Raw genomic sequence first — 19898 nt, 5'->3', positions numbered from 1 at the left:
TTCACACAAAAAAGGGAAGGGCATCCTTCTGCAAAAGCTGCCTCATTTCACAAACCCCCACATAAAAAAAAAATTAAAAAATACCACTGACCCATGTAAAGAATCCAAGGAATGCAAGAAAACGATGTCCACTTAGCTACACTTCATGAAAGCAGGGAAATGCTTGTTTGTAGTTAAGCAATTACCTAAATGAGTTTGGGGCTGGCCAGCAGTATGCAGACCTGTACATCAGGGAGGAAGCTAGAAGTCACATCAGCTAAGGTCTGACCGAAAACTCAGCACGTTGCTCAGCAAACACCGTGTTTCGTGTACCGTGGCTCCAAAAAGGAGAAGGAACCTGGAAGGTTAACTGCCCCAACCTGAGCCCAGTGCCCCATTCCAAGCCTGGAGCCAGGTCGGCAGTAGCCAGGCAGGACTGGGAAGCCACCACGGCCACACGCCGTGGGCAATAACCACAGCCGAGGGCCCCTTGGCCCGGCACAGGGATGGATGTAACCCTGGCACAGCTGGGGAGGCAGCTCTGCCACATGCCAGCAGCGTCGCCAGCGGTTTAAGGGGCTCGGGAAGGAGCTGGGCAGGATTAAGGTTTCTTGCCCCCGTAGCCGAGCAGGGCGCAGACAGTGCCGGTGCGCCAGGAGCGAGCCTGTCCCAGTATGAGGGGGTCATAATGAACATGGCCAGAACTGATGCTCCCACTGTGCAGCCTGGTCCGTGTGGCTTTGGGAAGGTGGCCCTGGGCTAACACACGGCCAAAGAGTGAGGGGGCTGCTCTGTGCTTACACACTGGGGGCTGACATCCCCCCCGTCCTGTCCCCTCCTCCCCAGCTGCCTGTGTGTGCCCAGGGCAGGGGCCACCCTGGCTGAAGCAGGAGGCAGAATGAGCACTTTGCTTTGAGGAAGCCACTCCCAGATGCTGCAAAAAGCTCCGCGGAGCTGAGAGGTGACTGTGCTCCCCTGTGAGAGCAGGATCCGTCCATCAGCAGCAGGGCTTGACTCTGGGTGGCACCAAGCAGTCATGTGTCTGCTCTTGCGTAAGGTCCCAGCCCAGGAGTCACACAGCCCGCAGGGATAAACACCTTCGTTTCTAATGGCTGCAAACATATCTAGCCTGTAAAATGTCATATTTTGTTTGCAGGACTAAACAGCAACGCCTGGTTTTGGAACAGGGCTTGCCCGTGGTGAGTGATTCAACCCAGAGGACCCAGCAGCAGCACTTCAGCCCCTGGAAAGGCACAGACCTGGAGTTGTTCCCAGAGGAATGACCCTGATCTCCTGTGGCTGTTCTTTTAATTTGTTCTTTTTTGTTTCCGTTTCATACCAACCAGGCCACGTGCACAACTCCTGCTCATGAGCATCACTCCACCGTATCGTAGCTTAGTAAGCAATCTCTGGAAGTGAGGTTTGTGCTGTGAAGTCTGACCAAAGCTTAGCTGTCACATTTGACATGCATGTTACACTGAAGTACTCCCTGGTTTTGACTAAAGCCAAGATTTGGAAGGGAATCATTTGTTTCCAAAACAATCTGGTTTTACGAGAAGTTAAGGTCCTGTTCAGGCCAAAAATACTTTGGGAAATACCTGAATGCTCTCCTCCTTCCTCATAAGATAAACAAGGTGAGCTTACCTATGAGGCTGCAACAGCCATAGATCTGTATTATACGAGTGATGTGCAGTAAGAGAAAGCATTAAGTAGCATAACACTGGGATCAGCAGTGGGTAAAAAGGAGTGGTCAGAGGAGAGGAGCATGTGGATGAAAATGCACCATTGCATGAAAATGTAAGAGCTTCAGGGGGCTGACCCCCTCCCTCAGAGCTTAATCTCTCTCTCCCCTCATTTATACTGTGCTCTGGCTCTTTAAAATCAATCATTTGCACTTGAAAGTGCACAGCCCGAGGAGCACAGCGCTGGGTGGGAACCCCTCCTGCTGCCTCTCTGCACATCAGGCCCGCTGAAGCCTGCCAGTTCACGCAGGCAGCACTAGCTATTCCCCCCTTTTTGCTTGCAGGAGGAGCCGGGAAGCAGCATCACTCACAGCAGCCCTGCATCTTCAGTCACACAGATAACTGCCCCCCAGCCCTGGCCCGCTGCAGCGCTCTCTCTGCGCCAGGCAGCAAAGGACCACAGGGAGCAAAGCTCTCCTGCTCTGATGCAACCCAGAACCCAGAGACTCAAAAAAGAGATTTACCTCTGCTGGAGCCCAGCCGCATCCCTCAGTAGCGGAATCTCCAGCGACAAGTGCCCCTGGGATCCCCACCATCAGCTGGTGCAGGAGCAACCAAACCAGCCCCAGTCTGCAGCCCAGCAGGAGCCCAGGCAAGCTGAGGAGCCTCTTTTATAAGGGGAAAAGCTGGTGGGCAGTCAGATGGGCTATCAGCCCACTGGTACTGACACAGCTGGTGCGAGGACTGGCAGAGATAGCAGCCCTTCTCGCAAAGAGGCAAGCGAAAGGCTGCTCCTGCCTGCTGGTGGTGTCTGGGGGCCCTGGGAGGTGGGCATGGGAACAGCAAGAACAGAAACAAAATCTACCTCCATGTTCAGCCAGACTCCAGCTGAGTTCCTGGGCTCTTGTCTCCGAAAGCAGACTTTGTACTACTTAATTCTGTGCTTAATTTGCTTGTTTTGTGCCTGGAAGGCAAAATCACAGCAGACCCCAGCTAAAAAAAGAATAGCAATGAAGAAAGATCATAATATTGCAGAAGTAGCCTGAAGAGTTGGTAGATGTACCCTCAGCGGCTTAATGCAGATTATACAGACTGTATTTATGCGGTGCAACGGAAAAGACCCAAAGAAAACACTCAGCTTTGCATTTTGCATGGACTATTCATCTACTTCTTAACTATCAGTCCCATGCCGGCTGAGACATATCATTTCCATGTCTACATGAGCCTGTCAAGACCTACTGTTCCAATTAAAAGCATTCTTGCACACATCTTTCATTACAAAGATCAAATTCTGGAGAAGTGGTTTGTTAAATTCTGGTGGTATCAAAGGATGTCGGCTGTGCTGGGCCACAGCCTCCAGGAGAAACTGGTCATCTTAATAACAGGCTTGGTCACTGTGCAGCAGCTTCAGTGTGGGCATCAGCAGGGAGCCTTGGGGCTGGATTTCTGTGGGAGGTCGGGAAGGTGGGTCGGTTACTGCTGACCCATCACCTCTGCAGCTGGAGAGCATCAAACCTGGGCTGTGAGAGCCAGGGTCCTGCTGGAGTCACCCCAGCTCTGCGGGAGGGGACTGTAGATGTCTGCGGGTTTTCAACCACATTCCACGGCAATAACCGGTAGCTGAGGCTCTGCCCTTTCCCTGCTTACGTGCAGATGGACAGAAGGACCCTCCCCAACTCCAATGACTCCAGTATAAAGGAGGGATAAATTATGCCTCCTTCAAGGGGTATTCCATCTCTCTCTGCTTCATAAAGTCACCAGGATAATCCCCATGCTTTGCCTGATCCACCCGTTTCTCGCCCGTTTGGTGCTTTGTGTTGGTGTTTACAGTAACATGTGGCAAACGGAGATGTGGAGAGTGTTCCTGTGCCGGTGCAATGGCACAGCCTGTTCCCCAGCCACCACAAACGACCACACAAGGAGGAAGGCAATGGGACTTAGACCCTGGGTCTGTGCAGGACCTCAGGGTGGGAACTCATCCAGCCCGGTGCTGTGTTTAACACAACAGACTGCTGCTTCAGCAGCAATGCCGTAATCCCTGTAGGCATGCTGAAAACCTGCAAGCCTTTTGGTGGTTAGAAAACTAAGGCTTTGTAGAGTCAGGCACAGTAGATGTGCTGCTGGGATTCAGCTTGTGTCACCCTGTCCCAGGTCTCTGTGCTCCAAGGCCAGTCACAGAGCTGAGCCCAGCCTGTTCATCAGCCCCGAGCATCACAGAGCATCCCTCCAATTACACCAACCACCCGAGGCAAGCCCTGGTCCTTTACAGCTCTTAATAATGAAAAAACAGTGTGGCAGACTCTCAAGGATCGGAGCAACATTCCCTGAAAATTGGTGTCCTCCTAACTCCCCTCAGCTGATGTACAGAGCTGCCCCGTCATGCTAAAACATGACCGTGCAGTCGGTGTCCTTAGGTGAATCTGGGTTCTGCTCGGGTCAACACCAGGAGTGGCCCGGGTGATGCCTGTCCATGCCCAGGTCAGCTTCACGCAGGATGTGATGCTGCGTTTCTCTCCAATACCTTTTTTTCCTGTTCTTTGTTTCTACTGGAATTTTAAAAGAAAAAAAGGCAGCCGCACCCCCAGACCTTGTCACTGCTTCTCCCACGTGTGCGGTGCTCAGGACCAGAGAACAAATGTCCTGCAGATACAGAAAAGCCAGACAGCAAAGATGAGCTCTACCAAATGCATTCAAACCTTTTACTGCTGACTCCTGCTATGTTCGAATGACCAGGGTTTTCCTGGTCTGGGTTTGTTGTGCTTTACTTGCCAGTGATGCAAATTTACCTAATACCTTCAAACCAAACTAGATCCACTGTTCCTCATTGCTGCGCTTAAAACCCGTGCACTGGCTCTGCCACAGCCGCCACCGCTTCAGCCCCGGTGCAGGGCAGAGGTGTGAGGCTGTTCCTGCTCCCGAGACCTCAGCTGTTCTTTGTTTCCGAATACCTTTAACTTGGAAGTCCAGCAAGAGCCAGAAAGGGTCACTGTTGCTCCTTGCACAGGGGTTTGTGATGCCATATTGGCTTGTTCCAAAAGCACCGCGCTGGCTCGAGTTTAATCATCAACTCCTGCAGGCACTGCAGAGCAAGCAGGGGTTGTTACAATTTATTAATAAAGACTCTGACTGCAGACAAGCTGTGCTGCGATGCTGACAGCAGCCCTGACAACTGCCCACTGGTAAAACACGTGGGGCCAGAGCCCCGGCGCGATGCCCGGTGCTGCCCTGTGCCCACCACGCTGCTTGCAGGGAAGACACTCATCGGCCAGTGCGTGTCCGTTACAGGAAGGACAAGAAATTTCCTTAACAACCATAGCCCAGAAGAACAAACTCTGTTACTTGCCTGAAAGTTAACTCTCCTTTAGCAGTAGGAGAAGGTGCCAGGTGGTGGTACTCCCTCAGGAGGGGTCCTTTCCCTGTGCTGCCATCACTGTTACCCTGCCGGAGCCTTCCTCCTCGCTGCTACCTGCCTGCTGCTCCCAGCTGCTTTGTAAACGATGCTGAGAAAACGGCCCTTGTTGCTTCTGCCCCTGCTGAATTTATTTGGGTTTTTTTGTTTAAAAGAGGTGAGGTCCCCAGATGTCCCTGCTCACGAAGCTGGGGTCAGCTTGGGACACCTGGGGACCTTGTGCAGATACCAAGACAAGCATTCCCACCCCGGATGGGTGAGGAAGCAGTGCACTGTGGTGCCGTGGGTAAGGCTGCTTGTTACTACCCCTTAAAATCATCTCTGTCAGAGGCAATCTGCCTCCACCCAAAATATCTTGCCATCTCATTGCTCCTCAGAGCAACTCGACATGTAGTACCTGGCCCAACTGGCTCCTCTCAGGAGAGCCCGTCTGACAGCATCCCGCTGCGCCTCTCGCTGCCTTTGATCCCTCCCTGCTGCCACAGGAGGTCCCCTCCTAAACCACGGCGCTGCCTGCCCTGCATTGCCTGTTTCTCCTAATTCTCCAGCCATCCTGCTCCTTTCTGTCTGCATCTGGGCTATGGCATTTGCTGGGGGACGTAGCAATTCCAAGCTGCATTCATCACCTTTCATAAGAAGCCCAGGGGATGCCAGAGCCCCCCAGCTTGCTATCCTTGGACATCGCAGGGGTTGCACAAAACCTTCTGTCCCCAGGCAGCGAGCCAGTGGGGTCTGGCATCCCCCAGCAGCAAGCTGGCAGCCTGCAGCAACCAGCATGAGTGGCACGGTGATGGGGAAGGGGACAGTCAGCCCCAGCAGTGACACTCCATGAGACCGTGCACTCCCCGTGGCTGTTTAACCAGCTGGTAGCAGGATGCTGCTGCTGCTCTGCCTTCAACCCCTCCTGCCAGGCTGGGCTTCCCCAGCATCCTTCCCTCCCTTCCAGATGTGCTTTTCTTACAGCTGCTGGCTGAGCCACGTGTGCCCCTTTCAGTAACGTGAAGAAAATACATAGGTTCCACCCCGTACCCAGAGAGTTCTGGAAGTGGCATCCAAATGAAAAAAGAGCAGAGTAACTCCCTAGAAGAGCCATTTTCCAGCTGTGGCCTGGGGACTGCTGGGTGTCCCCCCACTAATGGATACTTGAGAAAATGAACAAAAGGTGGCTCAGCCTGTTGCTTGCACACTGGGGGCTACAGGGCAGGAGGTCCAGCCTGCTCCATGGGCAAACTCTGCAGCTCTGAAGAGGAAAACAGCCTCTTTACTCAGCTTTAAAAAATAGATGTGAACAGCAGAGGTGGTGGATGAAGCTGGGAAACAAGCCGGCTGAGCTGTGGCAGCCTGGATCACCGAGCCCTGGGGATGAGTAGGGACTCTTGGCTGTCCCCCTCCCTGGCAGACCCTCACTCCTCCTCTTGGACCATCCTCTGTGTAGATCCTTCATGCGAATCCATGTCACCAGCTCAGGATGTGCAGCAGGTGACAGGCTGAGACACTGACACAGGGTGGCAGTGGGTGCCCAGGGAGCGCAGCCCCCGCAGGGCTGGGGTGCTTTTGCTGCAGGGACACCTCCAATGGGACTGGGAGAAACGCTGCAACGGATGCTGCTGAGGGGGGATTTCCACTCCAGGAGCCTGTAGATGCAAGGGGGGTTGCTGCTGGCAGCACCAACAGGTTGCTCTCCCTTGGGGTGCAGTGGGATCAAGCCCCCACCATACCCGCAAGGTAAACAATAAATAATGCCTAGGGATGGTCCTTCCCTGGGGGCTGAGGCTGGCAGGGATGGGGACAAGGCACAGCTGCCCATGCTTACACAGCAGAGGGGACTTCACCTTTCCCAGGGCTAATGTCGTAAAAATAATTTAGGAAAAGAGGAAAAAAAAAAGCAGGATACACAGTAATTAACCTAGTACCACAGTTAAAATGAATTATTAACATTGCTGTGGAGGCAGAGAGGCTTGGCCTTATAGGAAATAATAAAACAATTACGAGAACAACCTTTGAGCAGACAGAATACTCCCCAAGCGCCGGGCACTGATTTGCCCCCCCAGACCCTTTGGTGCATCTCCAGAGCCAAGGTCTGCCCAGGGTGGCCGCAGGTCCCCCCAGTGCTCGGTCCACACTCAACCACCCTCCATGGGCATCAGCTTCATCCCAGTTGTCCCCAAGGGGAGGACAGCTGGGGTGACCAAGCCGTTGGAGACCCCTCTTGCCCCAGGATAAGGTTTTTCTGCATGTCAAGGACAAGGACCACTAGCTCAGCTCCGGTCCTCAGCTCACCCTTGCAAACCCCTCTCTGCCTCGCAGAAGCAGCATCAGCTCTGCTTCTTCTTTGGGCCCTTGAAGGCAAATCCACAGAGGCAACTCTGAACCCTGAAGGAAGGAGCTGCACCCCAAACCATCAGCTTACCCTTCAGCATCGCTTGGCAGGGTCTCACTGGAGAGGGGGTTTGTCAGGGGTTTCAGACTGAACATTTTGGTCACATTTGCAGAATGGAGAAATTGCACCGAGTAGTCTTTGGGGTTTCCCATCATCATTTTATATATCACATTTTATTGCTAACACAAGAGCAATCCTATTGCTTTCTGCTGGTGTGGTAATAAATGTCCTTAGATTAATCCTGCTGAAGTCGAATCAATATTGGGAAATTTATTGCACAGGTTTGCTACAAAATAACAATTACTGCTTGGAATAGAAGTAATCTTATAATGATAAAGAAAGCAAAACTGCTTAACGGGGATTTATCTTCACCCAGGAAGATTCCAAAGTGCTTCAATGATTGACTTACACAAAACACAACCTGTCTTCAAAGCGTGCCCGCGTACACGGCAGGGAAGAGCAGGACCTTCGGACCCTGCCAGCACACCACCGGGTCAGAGCAAAGTCGTTTCTCTCCACTCTCCCGTGAGCACCCTGAGCCACTCTCGGACAGGGAGAGGTGTCCTGCAAACCCTGCAGATACACAGAGTGCTGGGACCAGCCCAGGGTGTTCCCAAAAATGCCACAAGGAGATATATTTTTTTCCCCACTGATCACTTTTCTTTGAAGGAAAACCAAACCAAAGTCCCTTGCAATAGCACAACTGTCACTGTGCCTACATTGTTTTGAAATAATGATCACCACGTCTACCCTTCTCTCCCTGGAGGTTGTTTGGTTGATGCAAACGAGGAATTGTGTGTGTGTGCGTGAACAGACTGCACTTAGTTAGATAGATTAGATCTCCAGATCCTGCCAGACAAGGAGTGTGGCCATCACCCCAGAACAGGCAGTAACTGCTCACAATGAACACGCCTCAAACGTGCCTGGGTTTTGGTCGTACCTGTGTGGAGCTCTGGGTTTGGTGCTGGGTGACAGTGCATTCCCTGGGGCAATGCAACCCACCAGCTGACAGATTTTGGTTAAAATGCAGTAAGATTAAATTTAGAGAGAAAGTAATCCCCTCAAAATGACAATTTAGTGAGCAAGCTTAGGTAATTTCAGGTAAGCCCCCTTTTTTTATTATACATACATAAAATGTATGTTTTATAAAAAACATTTTTGTCTTAGTGAGACAGCACCCTGATTTCCCACCTCTGATGTATTCAGCTGCTGGGCCACTTGGCTCAGCCAGGTTGTGCTGCAACAAGCTGACACAGTCCCGCTAAAGGGGGAAACGAGAATGGAGCTGCCTTCCTGGGAATCCAGCAGGAATGGAGCTGCCTTCCTGGGAATCCAGCAGGAATGGAGCAAATGAGAATGGAGCTGCCTTCCTGGGAATCCAGCAGGAATGGAGCAAACGAGAATGGAGCTGCCTTCCTGGGAATCCAGCAGGAATGGAGCTGCCTTCCTGGGAATCCAGCAGGAATGGAGCAAACGAGAATGGAGCTGCCTTCCTGGGAATCCAGCAGGAATGGAGCAAACGAGAATGGAGCTGCCTTCCTGGGAATCCAGCAGGAATGGAGCTGCCTTCCTGGGAATCCAGCAGGAATGGAGCAAACGAGAATGGAGCTGCCTTCCTGGGAATCACCGCAGGAACGCCTGCAAGCCCTTACCACTGTGGGGCTGGGCTGGTTCATGCTTCTGGGGGAACACAGAAGCCAGGGGAGCCCACCCGTGCCCCGAGCTCCCCAGGACCAGCTCCTCTCCGCTCCCAGACCTCGCAGAGGGACTGTCACACCAGGGGAGAAAACGGCAGCAAGAGTCACAGGATGACTCTGTGGGCTGAAGCCCTACACGCAGGGACTGGCAGTCCAAGAAAACAAGCAGAGAAACAAGCCAAGCCTTAAGCCGGAGCCTAAAAATCCATTTTACAGAGCTGCAGAGAGTTACCAGAGCTTTGCTGGTTATGAAGGTGATGTCCTTGTGGAAAAGGCACCTGAGCACTCTCTGCAGTGCAAAGCAGGTGTTACAGGGAAGAGAAAGACCAGGCTAAAGACATGTATTTGTTGGTTAAGCAGCACTTGTAGCAGCGTGGCATTATCACTTGCATCGTCTTCATTGCAGGGATGGTTTTATAACAGACTCTGAAGGAGAAACCGTCTTTTAGTCCTCTCTTCATAAAGAGTATGGGATCAAAAGACAGGCGTGAGTGACATAAGCATTCAGGTTCATTCAGACCGCAGAAGTTTGAGGAAACATGCACAAAGTTCTTTCTTTATGTGAAGTTCTGTCGGGAAGTGGTTCACGGCAAATGGCGTTTTACTACTATTGTTTAGAGACAGTTGCTTCAAGTTAAAATTTTGCAGGGTGTCTGTAAAGCAGGGGAATTCCTCTCAAATTCTTGCAATTTCTGCTCCTGGCCTCTTCGCTTCTCCTGCTTCCCCTTCCATGATGTCACCCACATCATTAGAGGGGTAAAACCGACCAATTTTGGGTTCCATACTCAGTACAGTGGCAGCACGTCTCCTATTGCTGTATTTTGACCATCTCCAATTTGCTCAGCAAGGCACATCTAGACTTCAGAAAATTTTTAGTGTGTCCAGTTTTAAACTCTGGGCATCAATATATTAAAAAAAATAATTAAACCTCAAGAACCGAGCAAAGACTAACTGAACTGCAAGCTGCAAAACAGACTTTGTTAAACTAACTGCAAACTGGAGCAGGAGAAAATTTCCAGCAACAGAAGCATCGCAATCCAAGGTGGGTGATCCTCAATTTGCCCTTAAAATACTGCATGTTTGGAGTACAATGCTATTGTACAGCAATTATATGAGCTAATTTGTTGATTTCACCTATGATACATAACAGATCTGAAATTTAAAGTAATTATTTTTATAGCAATACTTGTTAATGGACTGATGCTGGAGAGAATTTAACACATTAATGCCAGCCCAGAATACATCCTACTTAGGGAAAGAAAAAATAATAATCAAAAAGCCTCATTCAGATGCTAACGTGAACAACAGGATCACATCAGCTGGGCTAGCACAGGATGAAGTTTTGGCCTCCAGCTGGCAAACTAGCAACTGCTTCAGTGCTTTCAGCATGCCTGGACTTCTCCCCACATCCCTAGCCCCAAAATGAGGAAAAGAGGGAGTGCACTGGCTCAGCTGGAGTGGCGTACATCAGAAAAGATTAAAAGAGCATAGGGATAATGTTTTTCCTGATTTCTGGCTGTAAATTAAGAGTGTTCAACTCTTCCAGGGCATTCTTGTTAGCTCCTCTTTGCTTCAAGTCCTCCAGACTGGTGGGCATTATGGCACTGAATAAAAATCACCATTTTTCAAGTCACCTGTCCAGTGGCCATGAGGAAACTCCGCCGAAGCCACTGCCCAGTGTCAAGCTAAACAGAGCTGGGGTGACGCGAACGCCTTCCTTGCTGTTTGTTGAGGACCCATAAAGCTGCTTTGTGCAGGCAGATGTGGTCAGCCAGCTGTGCACAGATGCACACACACCTCCACAGCAAAGCTGCCTCCACAACCTTGTACATGGGGAGGGGGGGAAGGGAGGGGAACCTGCACGAAGAGGATGCCGTGCAGCTGCACCACCGCAATGCTTCAGCCTGTGCTGAAAAGGGAAGGGAGCATTTCTGCAGCCCCGTCCCATGCTTGCCATCAGCGGAGCAACAGCCAAGGGAGAGCTGGATGGGAGCTGAGTTTGCAAGCTGGGAGTTCACAGCTGGGGGGATGCATTTTGTCCCCAGCACAGGGCGTGCAAGGCACAGCAAGCGCCTGGTGCAAGGGCTGAGCCCACCTCCCACTCCCCTGCGGCACAAAGGGGTGGAGGGTGGGCAAGCAGCGGGGTCCCGCGGGCATCCAGCCCAGGGTGCTGGGGCCAGCAGTCACTGGCAGGACTCAGCTCAGCACCGTGGTGGTTGGGAAGAAGGCTCCCTGCAGCACTGAGCCCGTGTCGTTTCCTTGTTCATATTTCCTGAACGCTTTGAAGTGATTCCAATGCGCTAACGAGTATGAAATAAACCACGTGATTTGCGCCTACGATGGTTTTAACTGCAGTGGGGGTTAGGCAAATCTTAAACAAAGAATTTTAGTAGGGACTCTTTAGGATAAAACACTGCAGTAATCAACAGTCAATTTTTAACTCGAACAAGGAAGTCATTCCTATTTGAAACAGAGACACTTGAACACTGCTGCTATTCAGATCTGAAAATGGCTAACAACAACCTGTAGGAAGATAAATTGCAGGGAAAAAAGGAAGGAAGAAAGGTAATTGGCGTGTGGCAGGAGATGGTTAAGGATGTTGGCATTCCTGAGAAGTGCAGCATTGCCTATTTTTCCTTGAGCTGAATAGAATCCCCAAGACAGAAGAAAAGAAAAGAAATGGCTGGGTGCCAGCGGCCTGCAGGCTGGCCAAGGTGGCAGGGCAGGACCAGGCGCCATGTTGCTGCTGGCTGCCCGGTGCCACGTTTGGCAGCCCCCGAAGCAATCCTGAGCGGCTCCGTACAGGCAGGCACTCGTGCCGCCGCAGTGCCGGGATTGCCGCTGGCTCGCTGTGGTGCTGGGCTCGGCTGCAGCACTGCCACGCATCCCTCGCCACTGCCAGCAATGCCTTTGGTAACCATCCTACCCACACAACGGAGGCTCTGCCGCAGGGGTGCGAGAGCTGCAAAGCGCTGTCAGCACTTCTTTTCCTTTTTGAAATTCCCTTACCTTGGGGTTAAGCCCTGGCACGGGCTGGGAGCCACCAGGGACACGGGGGCTCTGCGCCGCATGACCACCAGAGCAACCCAGCTGCTTTACCTCGGCAGATCCCAGCCCCAATCTCTCTTTTCTGTTTGATATCACAGACATCAGAAAAATTCCTAATTTTTGAAGTTTGCCAAGTGAAAATTCGTGAAGGCTGGACATGGCGGTTTTCTTTCTCTTAGCAGCCTTGCTGCAAGGTGAGTCACAAAAAGACCAAGTCTCCAGGCACCTACACTGACAGGAATAGGCAAAGCTGGAGCTGGGGACACGGGTACATCCCTGGCTAAATCCTCACTCAAACACTAGGCACCTCCACCTGCAAAATGGAAATTGGCCAAACCTCCCCACCCTCTAGAAGTCTGCAGAGAGCTAGCAAAGGCACAGCAAGGGCCAGGGAGGAGAATCCCAGCTCCGTATTGCTCACGCTGCAGACAGCCACTTGTGCCTGGCAATGCATCTGCAGGGAGGAGAAAGTTGCCAGATGAGGCAGAATGCACAAATGCCAAAGATTATTCTTAGATGCTAACAGCTGCCCTTGACATTTAACCCCAGGCAGGACTGTCAGGGCTGGTAGGGGTGTGGGGCATTGAGGGTCTCCCCATCTGTGCTGCGGCACGGGACAGTGGCTCCGCACCACCAGATCCTCCAGTGGATCATGTGGGACACAAGGAAGGTAAAACACCACATCCAAAACAAACTCTGAACCTTCTGAGCCAGATGTCCTGCTGGTGCCACTCATAATCACGGCCCTGGCTTGAAGGAGCTGTGCTGGCTTTTGCCAAGCGAGGGTCTGGTTGTCTCCGAGTAACCAACAACTTCTGCTTCCTCCTTTCCCCCAAAGAGCCAGTTTCAAGCACCTTGTACGGATCCAAGTTTTTGACAGGTGAGGTTGGAGGATCGGTCACCCATCAGTGCTTCTACTCCATCACGCCAGCCAACAAACATGACCGAAAATATTGGTGCAAACTCGCAAGAAACAGGGTTTGCTACACCGTTATTTCTACAACCGGCTACACCTCAAAAGACCATGAGGGGCGAGTGTCTCTCAAGGACATCCCCCAGAACGGCACCTTCATGGTGACGATGACAGGGCTGAAGAAGAGCGACACGGGGACCTACCGATGTGGCATCGGCACCTCCAACAGCGACCTGTACGTCAGCCTGAACCTGACGGTTGTGGCAGGTAGGACGTGGCTGGGGGGAGGGGATGCTCTGCGCTGCCAGCAGCTCAGCTCTCAGGGAGCGGGTTGGGGCCGGACGCTGGAGCATCCATGCGCAGCAGCTGTATCAACTATTTCTATCCCTTAACCAGGTATTTGCAAGGGTGGGTATAAAAGTACCTGGATTTGGCCAAATGAGCCACTAATAGATGTGAAAGGGAACTCTCCTGCCTGGCCGGGGACTGCACGCTGGACAGTGCCTGCTGTGCTCTCTCCTGCAGATGCCGGGGTGCTGGGGCCGATCGACCTCATCCAGGGGGAGCTTCGTGGCTCTGTCATGGTCCTGTGCCCACCCAGGGACACCCAAGGTGGCGAGAAGAGGTTCTGGTGCAAATTGGGCAGAACCAGCTGCACTCTCATAGCTGACACCGATGGCTACGTGGGCAAAAGTCACGAAGGACGAATCTCTATCACCCCTCAGGAGAGCTCTGGAGCTTTCAAAATCTTGATAAATGACTTAAAAAAGGAAGATTCGGGGCTGTACAGGTGCGGGACAGGAAGGCTTAGCAGCCAGAACAGCCCACGGGTGGTGGCTCTGCAGGTGACCACAGGTAGGACGGGGCGCAGGGGGCTGTGCGGGTGCCTCGCAGCCCTGGATGAGGAGCATGAAATGCTAACGCAGCCCTCTCCATCCTGCAGCCTCCACTCTTCCCAAGAGACCAAAATTTCTCAGCGGCACGGTCGGAGGCTCACTGTCCTTGAAGTGCCACTATGATCCCCAGGGGAGCTACGAGAAGAAGTATTTGTGCAGGTGGAAGGAAGCTAGCTGCTCACTGCTCGTGGATGCGGATGGGTTTGTGCACGAGTCCTATGAAGGGCGAATACAAATAGCCAGCAGCGACCTGGAAAATGGGTCTTACACGGTGGTGATGAGCCACCTGAGAGAGGAGGATGCAGGATGGTACTGGTGCGGGGCTAAAAACGGGCACACAGAGCACACATCCTCTGTGAAGCTGCTCATCCAGAAGGGTAGGTGGTGGGATGGCTTGGAACACGATAAATCCTCCCCCTTTTTTTAAATTACTCTTTCCTCTACCCCTTCACAGACATGAGAATAGACTCTCCTCTGTACTCCGCATAAATACTACAATGTTATGAGACACATCAGCTATACATTTCACCTTGAAGCTACTGGCACATAACTGAGGTGATGGTAGAGGTTTCCAGAGGCAGGGATGTAAGCTGAGATTTCAGAGCAAATTTAATTTTGAGTTATATTATTGATTATTTATGAAGCAAACCCCTAGCATACGCCATCCTGATCCTAGCAAGTGCAGCACAGAGGTGTGCTTAGCTCTGGAGAGAAGCTGCAGGTTATCTTGCAGGTTTAGAAACTGCAGCATGTAAATACACAGATGTATGTAACTGTTCAGCTGACAGAGACAGAAATAGTGGGGTTTAAGTATGAGCGTTTGCCAAGTATTAATGGATTTTCATTAGTACTCCCAAGCTGCTTTCTGTAAGATTCAAAGGAAAACAGAAATGCTTGGGTTTGGTCATATGATGCGGCATATTTTTTCATGCTGAGATGCAAGGTGAAATGCGTAAATCTTTGGTAAATTTAACATGTTGCCTCTGCAAAAAGATGGATGTTCAAGCCTCAAATTAATTTCCTCCATAGAAATCTGCTCTTCACAAGACCTAGAAACATCCACTCTTGTGCAACCCTCTTTATCAAGCCTGGCCACCCACAGCACGCCCACGCAGAGGAGCATCACAGGCCTGACGTACACAATGGGCACCGTCACAGAGAGCACCAGCACCCTGCTGCCCACTGCCCCCCCCAGCACCTTTGTAACCTCCCCAGGCAAAATCTATCACAAGAGGTAAGTTCACGGCCACGGTTCTCGTTGGCACTAACTTGGTGCTTTACAACCCGTCTACCTCTTTCCCAGGGCCGTACACAGGCTGTGCACAGGTTGCAAGTTGAAAACACCGATAAGAAACATTAGCAGTTAGAGAAGCAGAAGGCAAGGTTATCTCATGTCCATCTGTGGCACGTATCTTTGACTTTGTCTCTAAATCTGGTGCTGGCCACTCCTCTAGATCAGATGCTAGAGCCAATAGATGTCCTCCTCTCTGTTTTTCTTTGCTCAGTGTGGAGACAGGACATCGGAAAGCATCAGGCTTGAGCAAGAAAGCTGCTCAATCTGTAGCTGCAGACATTATCCAAGCCCCCCTAGGCAGCCAGTAACCTGGGTGGCGTTTGGGTGCTCTGCATTGCGTAAGGAGCTGTCTTTGGACAAGGTTACTAATCAAAGCACTGTGAGTTTTTTTGGCCAGTAATTATTGCATGGCACTTCTCTACAGCAAGCCCTGTGGCTCACCCCTCTGCAAGTGGTTTCCCCAGTAAATTTGCTTTTGGTGCTTCCTGCTACAGAGCAAGCTGCGAGCAGCTCTTACACCTTTCACCCCAGCCATGGCCACCATCCAGCCTGGTGTGATTTGCATATGCAGATGTACAGATGCATCTGATCTTGCAGTATCAGTCATCACTGAAAATAAACCACAAAGTCCACAAATCCAGTTCAATATCCTGAGGGGCTCCAAGCACCTCGGAGCTCTCATCTGCCCCGGTGACCCACAGCACCAGAAGTACCATCCTCCCCATCCACAGCCTCCCCCAAGCCGTACCTCCCCACCATCCGGCCAGAAAGAGAAGGGGAGAGCGCGTTACCAACCACAAATCTTGCTCCTGCATAAAGGGTCAGATTTTGCCCCATTCCTGGCGAATTTGTGGAGCTCTGATAGCATTTATCTCTTTTTTTGCGGAGATGGTGCATAGTTACCCTCCAACAGCTTGAGGGCCTACAACAACTCACAAAGAAAGTGCATGAGCCTTGCTTGTGAATCTATCATGAAAATAGCTCGTTTTCCCTTGGGGAGGTGGGGGGCACTAGTTCAGCTGGCAGCTTAAACCAACACACAGAGCAGAAGCAGCTGTAGAAATTACTTCCTCATAAGCCAAGATCCAGATCAAATGATTTCATCTCTACCTGACGTTGTTGACTGTTCTGCTCTGATCCAGAGTTTATAACTCCTTTAAAACCTTTGGCGTAAAAACAACAGCCTGCATTAAGGTACCTCAATCACCCTGTGGCTGAATCAAAATCCAATTTAATTCCGGTGGTTCATCTTTCCAGCTCATCAGGTGAATCACGCCTGCTCCCAGTTGTGTTACCAGCTCTCATTTCACTGATTTTCATCACTATCGCTATTCTCACCCTGACCAAAATGAAGTTTCAAAAGGAGACAGGTAAGTTGGCCAGGCAACACCTTTGGGGTTGCGGTTGGTGTTTTGCAGTGGCTTTGCTTGTGATTTCCAAGAGTTGGAGTCGGACCCACGGAAGTTTCCATCTCTGAGACACGCATCCATTCTGCAGCCACTGCAGCCCAAAAGTGCAACCGTACTTGCAAGCAAGCAATGCCCTAGAAAAGTTGGGGGGTTTTGTTTAATATGCTTAAACAAAAAGCGAATGAAGGAAGTGGAAATTCTGAAGTCCTGCTGAAAGCAAGGTTGAGGTTTTGCATATAGAAGATTTATGGCTCTGTAAGCACTCGGAAATCCTGAAGTATAAAGGGCAGGGACCTGTACAGCACGAGCGGCTAAGTGCTGGGTGGTTTCTTGGGGCCAAATCCAGCCCACTCAGCACAAAGCTGACAAAGTCTTGCCCCAAACCTCCTTGCTAACAACTGATTTTCAAAAATACATGCATGTATCTTATTATATAACATATTGTGACCTTAGAGATAAAATTAGGGACAAAAGCCTTCAGTCACAACAGCACTGAGTGGAAATAACAATAATAATTTCTCACAAGAATGGAACTGGGAAACAATGGGTCTAATCTGGTGTCTGCTGTGACATGCTGGTACATTTAAACAGGCACTACAGGAGGTGTTCCCTCCATTGCGTGTGTCTGGGTTTGTTTTTAAGGAGAAGAAAGCCACGCCACGGGAAACATGGAAGGAGCACCGGCACGGGCTGGTCAGAGTCCTGAAAAAGAGCAAACGATGGAGGAAACCCCAAGTCCAGAAAAAGTGCATGAATGCAGGACAGACTGGCAAACATGGGTGTCTTCTGGAACTGGCACTGCAAGTGTTATTTGCCTTGGTAGAAGAGAATAAAAACAAATTTTAAGCAAAGGATTTGCAGCTTAGTATGTCGATAACCTCCATAGTTTAGACACCAGATTTGCAACCCAGGAATTACGATCCCACAGTCCAGGATTTATGTTCTGATGCCAAACTACTGTATTTATTCCTTACCAAGAAATGTTGAGCCACACATTTCAAAAGCCTTGGATTAAATCCTCTATGAGATTTATAAATTTTTATAGGGTTGATTATAATTTTTGCTTACGCATAGTAAACATGTTATCGCTCTTCCTCCTTGCTTGTTTCAATAAAGTCTGATTGCTTATGACCTCTTGCAATACTACACAGGAGCAATTCTTGTTCACTGTGTTGCAATCACATCAAATTTTTTTTGTCCTACTTGAGCAGGATAATCTATGCTATCCTTGGAAGAATCAGGTTGACCAACTTACCTGTAAAAGTCTGTGTCTTCTGGCAAAATATAAGAACAGTGGGCCTGTCTTGGAGTATTCATACTCTTTAGATAGAAGCTTTTGTGGAAAACATGTCAGCAAATATTTTAAAATATATCCAGTTCGAGGAAATTTGTATCAGTGTAAAGTACTCTTCTCCATCAGAAAAAAAAAAGTAAAATTAATCAAACAGTGGAATAGTGGTTCAAAAATGGGTGATGGCATTTTGTATTCTCATTACAATGCACTTTGATCCAAACTCTGATCATACAAGCAGCTGAAAATATTTTGAAGTCAGATAATTGCAGAGGGAAACAAGTGATTGTGACCATTTGCATCCTCTGGAACGAGCAGCCACCTCTGCGCCCAGTACTGAGCCTACACTCGTAATTCTTTTCCTATTTCAAACATCCACTGACTCGATTAGAAGCAGATCTACAGACATCACGTTTTTAAAGCTGTTCAGAGAATACATCATAGACGTCAAAAGAAGCCTTCAGAGTGGCTATAAAACCAAGGCCATAAAGGTTCCCGTCTAGAACATTTTGTGATACAACTTGCTAAAACTACGCGAATCTTATTGCTGTTGGAGAGATTTTACTTTATAAAAAGAACAGCTGTACGAAGTGTTCTTGCAGTCCAAAACAGAAAGAATGGAAAGACTAAAACACAGCCCCCCTCTAAAACCTTGAAAATAAACAATCAACATTCTGTGAAACACTTTAAAAACAAGACCATAAACCAGTAGCTGTTAATTGTGCCTTGTGTTTCTCCATGCCTGGTTCGGGGTGCAGCCCAGGATAAATCTCCTCTTCGGCTGAGCAGGAGGTTGCCTCCAGAAGTCCCCTCCCTAGCTTTCTGGTGTCAGGACTCCCTGGAATATCAGACCCATTTAAAACATCAACTTTGGCATGAAAACGGAAACACCCATGAAATTGCTTGTAAAAATATTGTAGAGGTGCAATGTTGGGTTTTTTTTGGTTGGTTTGTGTTTGGTTTTTTTTTCCAGCAACCCTACAGGGGAAAAAAGAACTTTTCAAGTGACCAATGAAGACTTGAGGCAGAACCCCCTTCCACCAAAGCCCCCAAGTACATGTGTTTGGAATTTTCCCTAGGGAAAGCCAAGACATGGCTATAAACTGCAAAGCGCCCGGCACCACTTGTTGCTCACTGCCCTGCTCAGAAGTCAAATGGCCCGTGCTAAGAGCCAAACCCCCACAGGCTGCCCCAACGTCACTTGCTACATGGTTTACACAAGAAAGAATAAAATAAAGCACCTCTAATCAAGCTATTTGTGTGCAACCCTGACCGTCTTTTGCAGAGGCTGAGCACTCCGAGGGAAAGGTGAAGCTGGGGAGGGGGCGTGGGAAGGAAGGACCATCGTGGCTGTAGGTTTGCTCAGTGCTAGGCAAAAGATGAGGGTTTTCTGTTTTTTTTTTTTTTTAAAAAAAATCCTTATCCATTGGGTTATTTTGCAACACGTAAACTGTATCTGACTTCAGTCTACCACAGACACCCAAATTCTCAAGTGCTGTTTTTCCTCCACCTCTTCTGCAAAACCATCCACAGCTTCAAAATCAAGTCGTTTCAGCCCAAACGCAGCCCAGACCCTAGCAGCAGCTTTGGTTGGTATGCTTCAGGTTACAAGCAGCCTGTGCTTTGGCCAGAAAAAAAACCACCAAGCTCAGAGCTGTTTGTTTTCTGGAGATGCCAAAGTGCTTTGGAATCTGTGACTTGGCAGGAGGATGCTTCCTCATCTGTTAAACCAACAGATTGGATTTACCAGAAACCATAAGGGTGGGGACAAGGGCTTGGTTAAAGAAACCGTTCATCCACCTGGGACTAACATTTCTTCCTACACATGCACAAGCGGTTGCAGGTCCCCATGGCTGGTTTCTGCCAGGACCCCCTCTGCTCCGTGGTCGTGCCACCTTCC

The 19898-nt window shown here is 50.0% G+C and overlaps 2 protein-coding genes across 3 annotated transcripts in view; one reads left to right on the top strand and one right to left on the bottom strand.

Annotated features, from left to right (window-relative positions):
* The window catches only part of PFKFB2 (6-phosphofructo-2-kinase/fructose-2,6-biphosphatase 2), a 62818-nt gene that overhangs the window by 35795 nt on the left and 7125 nt on the right, over positions 1–19898 (bottom strand). The gene's annotated exons all lie outside the window — the stretch shown is intronic.
* Positions 8996–19880, top strand: LOC130159762 (polymeric immunoglobulin receptor-like). 2 transcript variants are annotated; one of them, XM_056361755.1, is made up of 8 exons: positions 8996–10189; positions 12294–12389; positions 13034–13375; positions 13634–13963; positions 14052–14381; positions 15034–15238; positions 16556–16668; positions 18972–19880. In XM_056361755.1, the coding sequence occupies exons 2-8, from the start codon at positions 12353–12355 to the stop codon at positions 19004–19006; spliced, it is 1392 nt and encodes a 463-aa protein (XP_056217730.1). In that variant the 5' UTR covers positions 8996–10189; positions 12294–12352; the 3' UTR covers positions 19007–19880. The 2 variants fall into 2 exon arrangements, with proteins under 2 accessions (XP_056217730.1, XP_056217728.1); XM_056361753.1 differs by lacking the exon at positions 18972–19880 and adding an exon at positions 17350–18011 and having other exon boundaries at positions 8997–10189.

The sequence above is a fragment of the Falco biarmicus genome, chromosome 16 (genome assembly GCF_023638135.1).
Source record: "Falco biarmicus isolate bFalBia1 chromosome 16, bFalBia1.pri, whole genome shotgun sequence".
Classification (NCBI taxonomy): domain Eukaryota; kingdom Metazoa; phylum Chordata; class Aves; order Falconiformes; family Falconidae; genus Falco; species Falco biarmicus.
The sequence above is the reverse complement of the archived record's forward strand: the minus strand, read 5'-3'. Positions and strand labels throughout refer to the sequence as shown.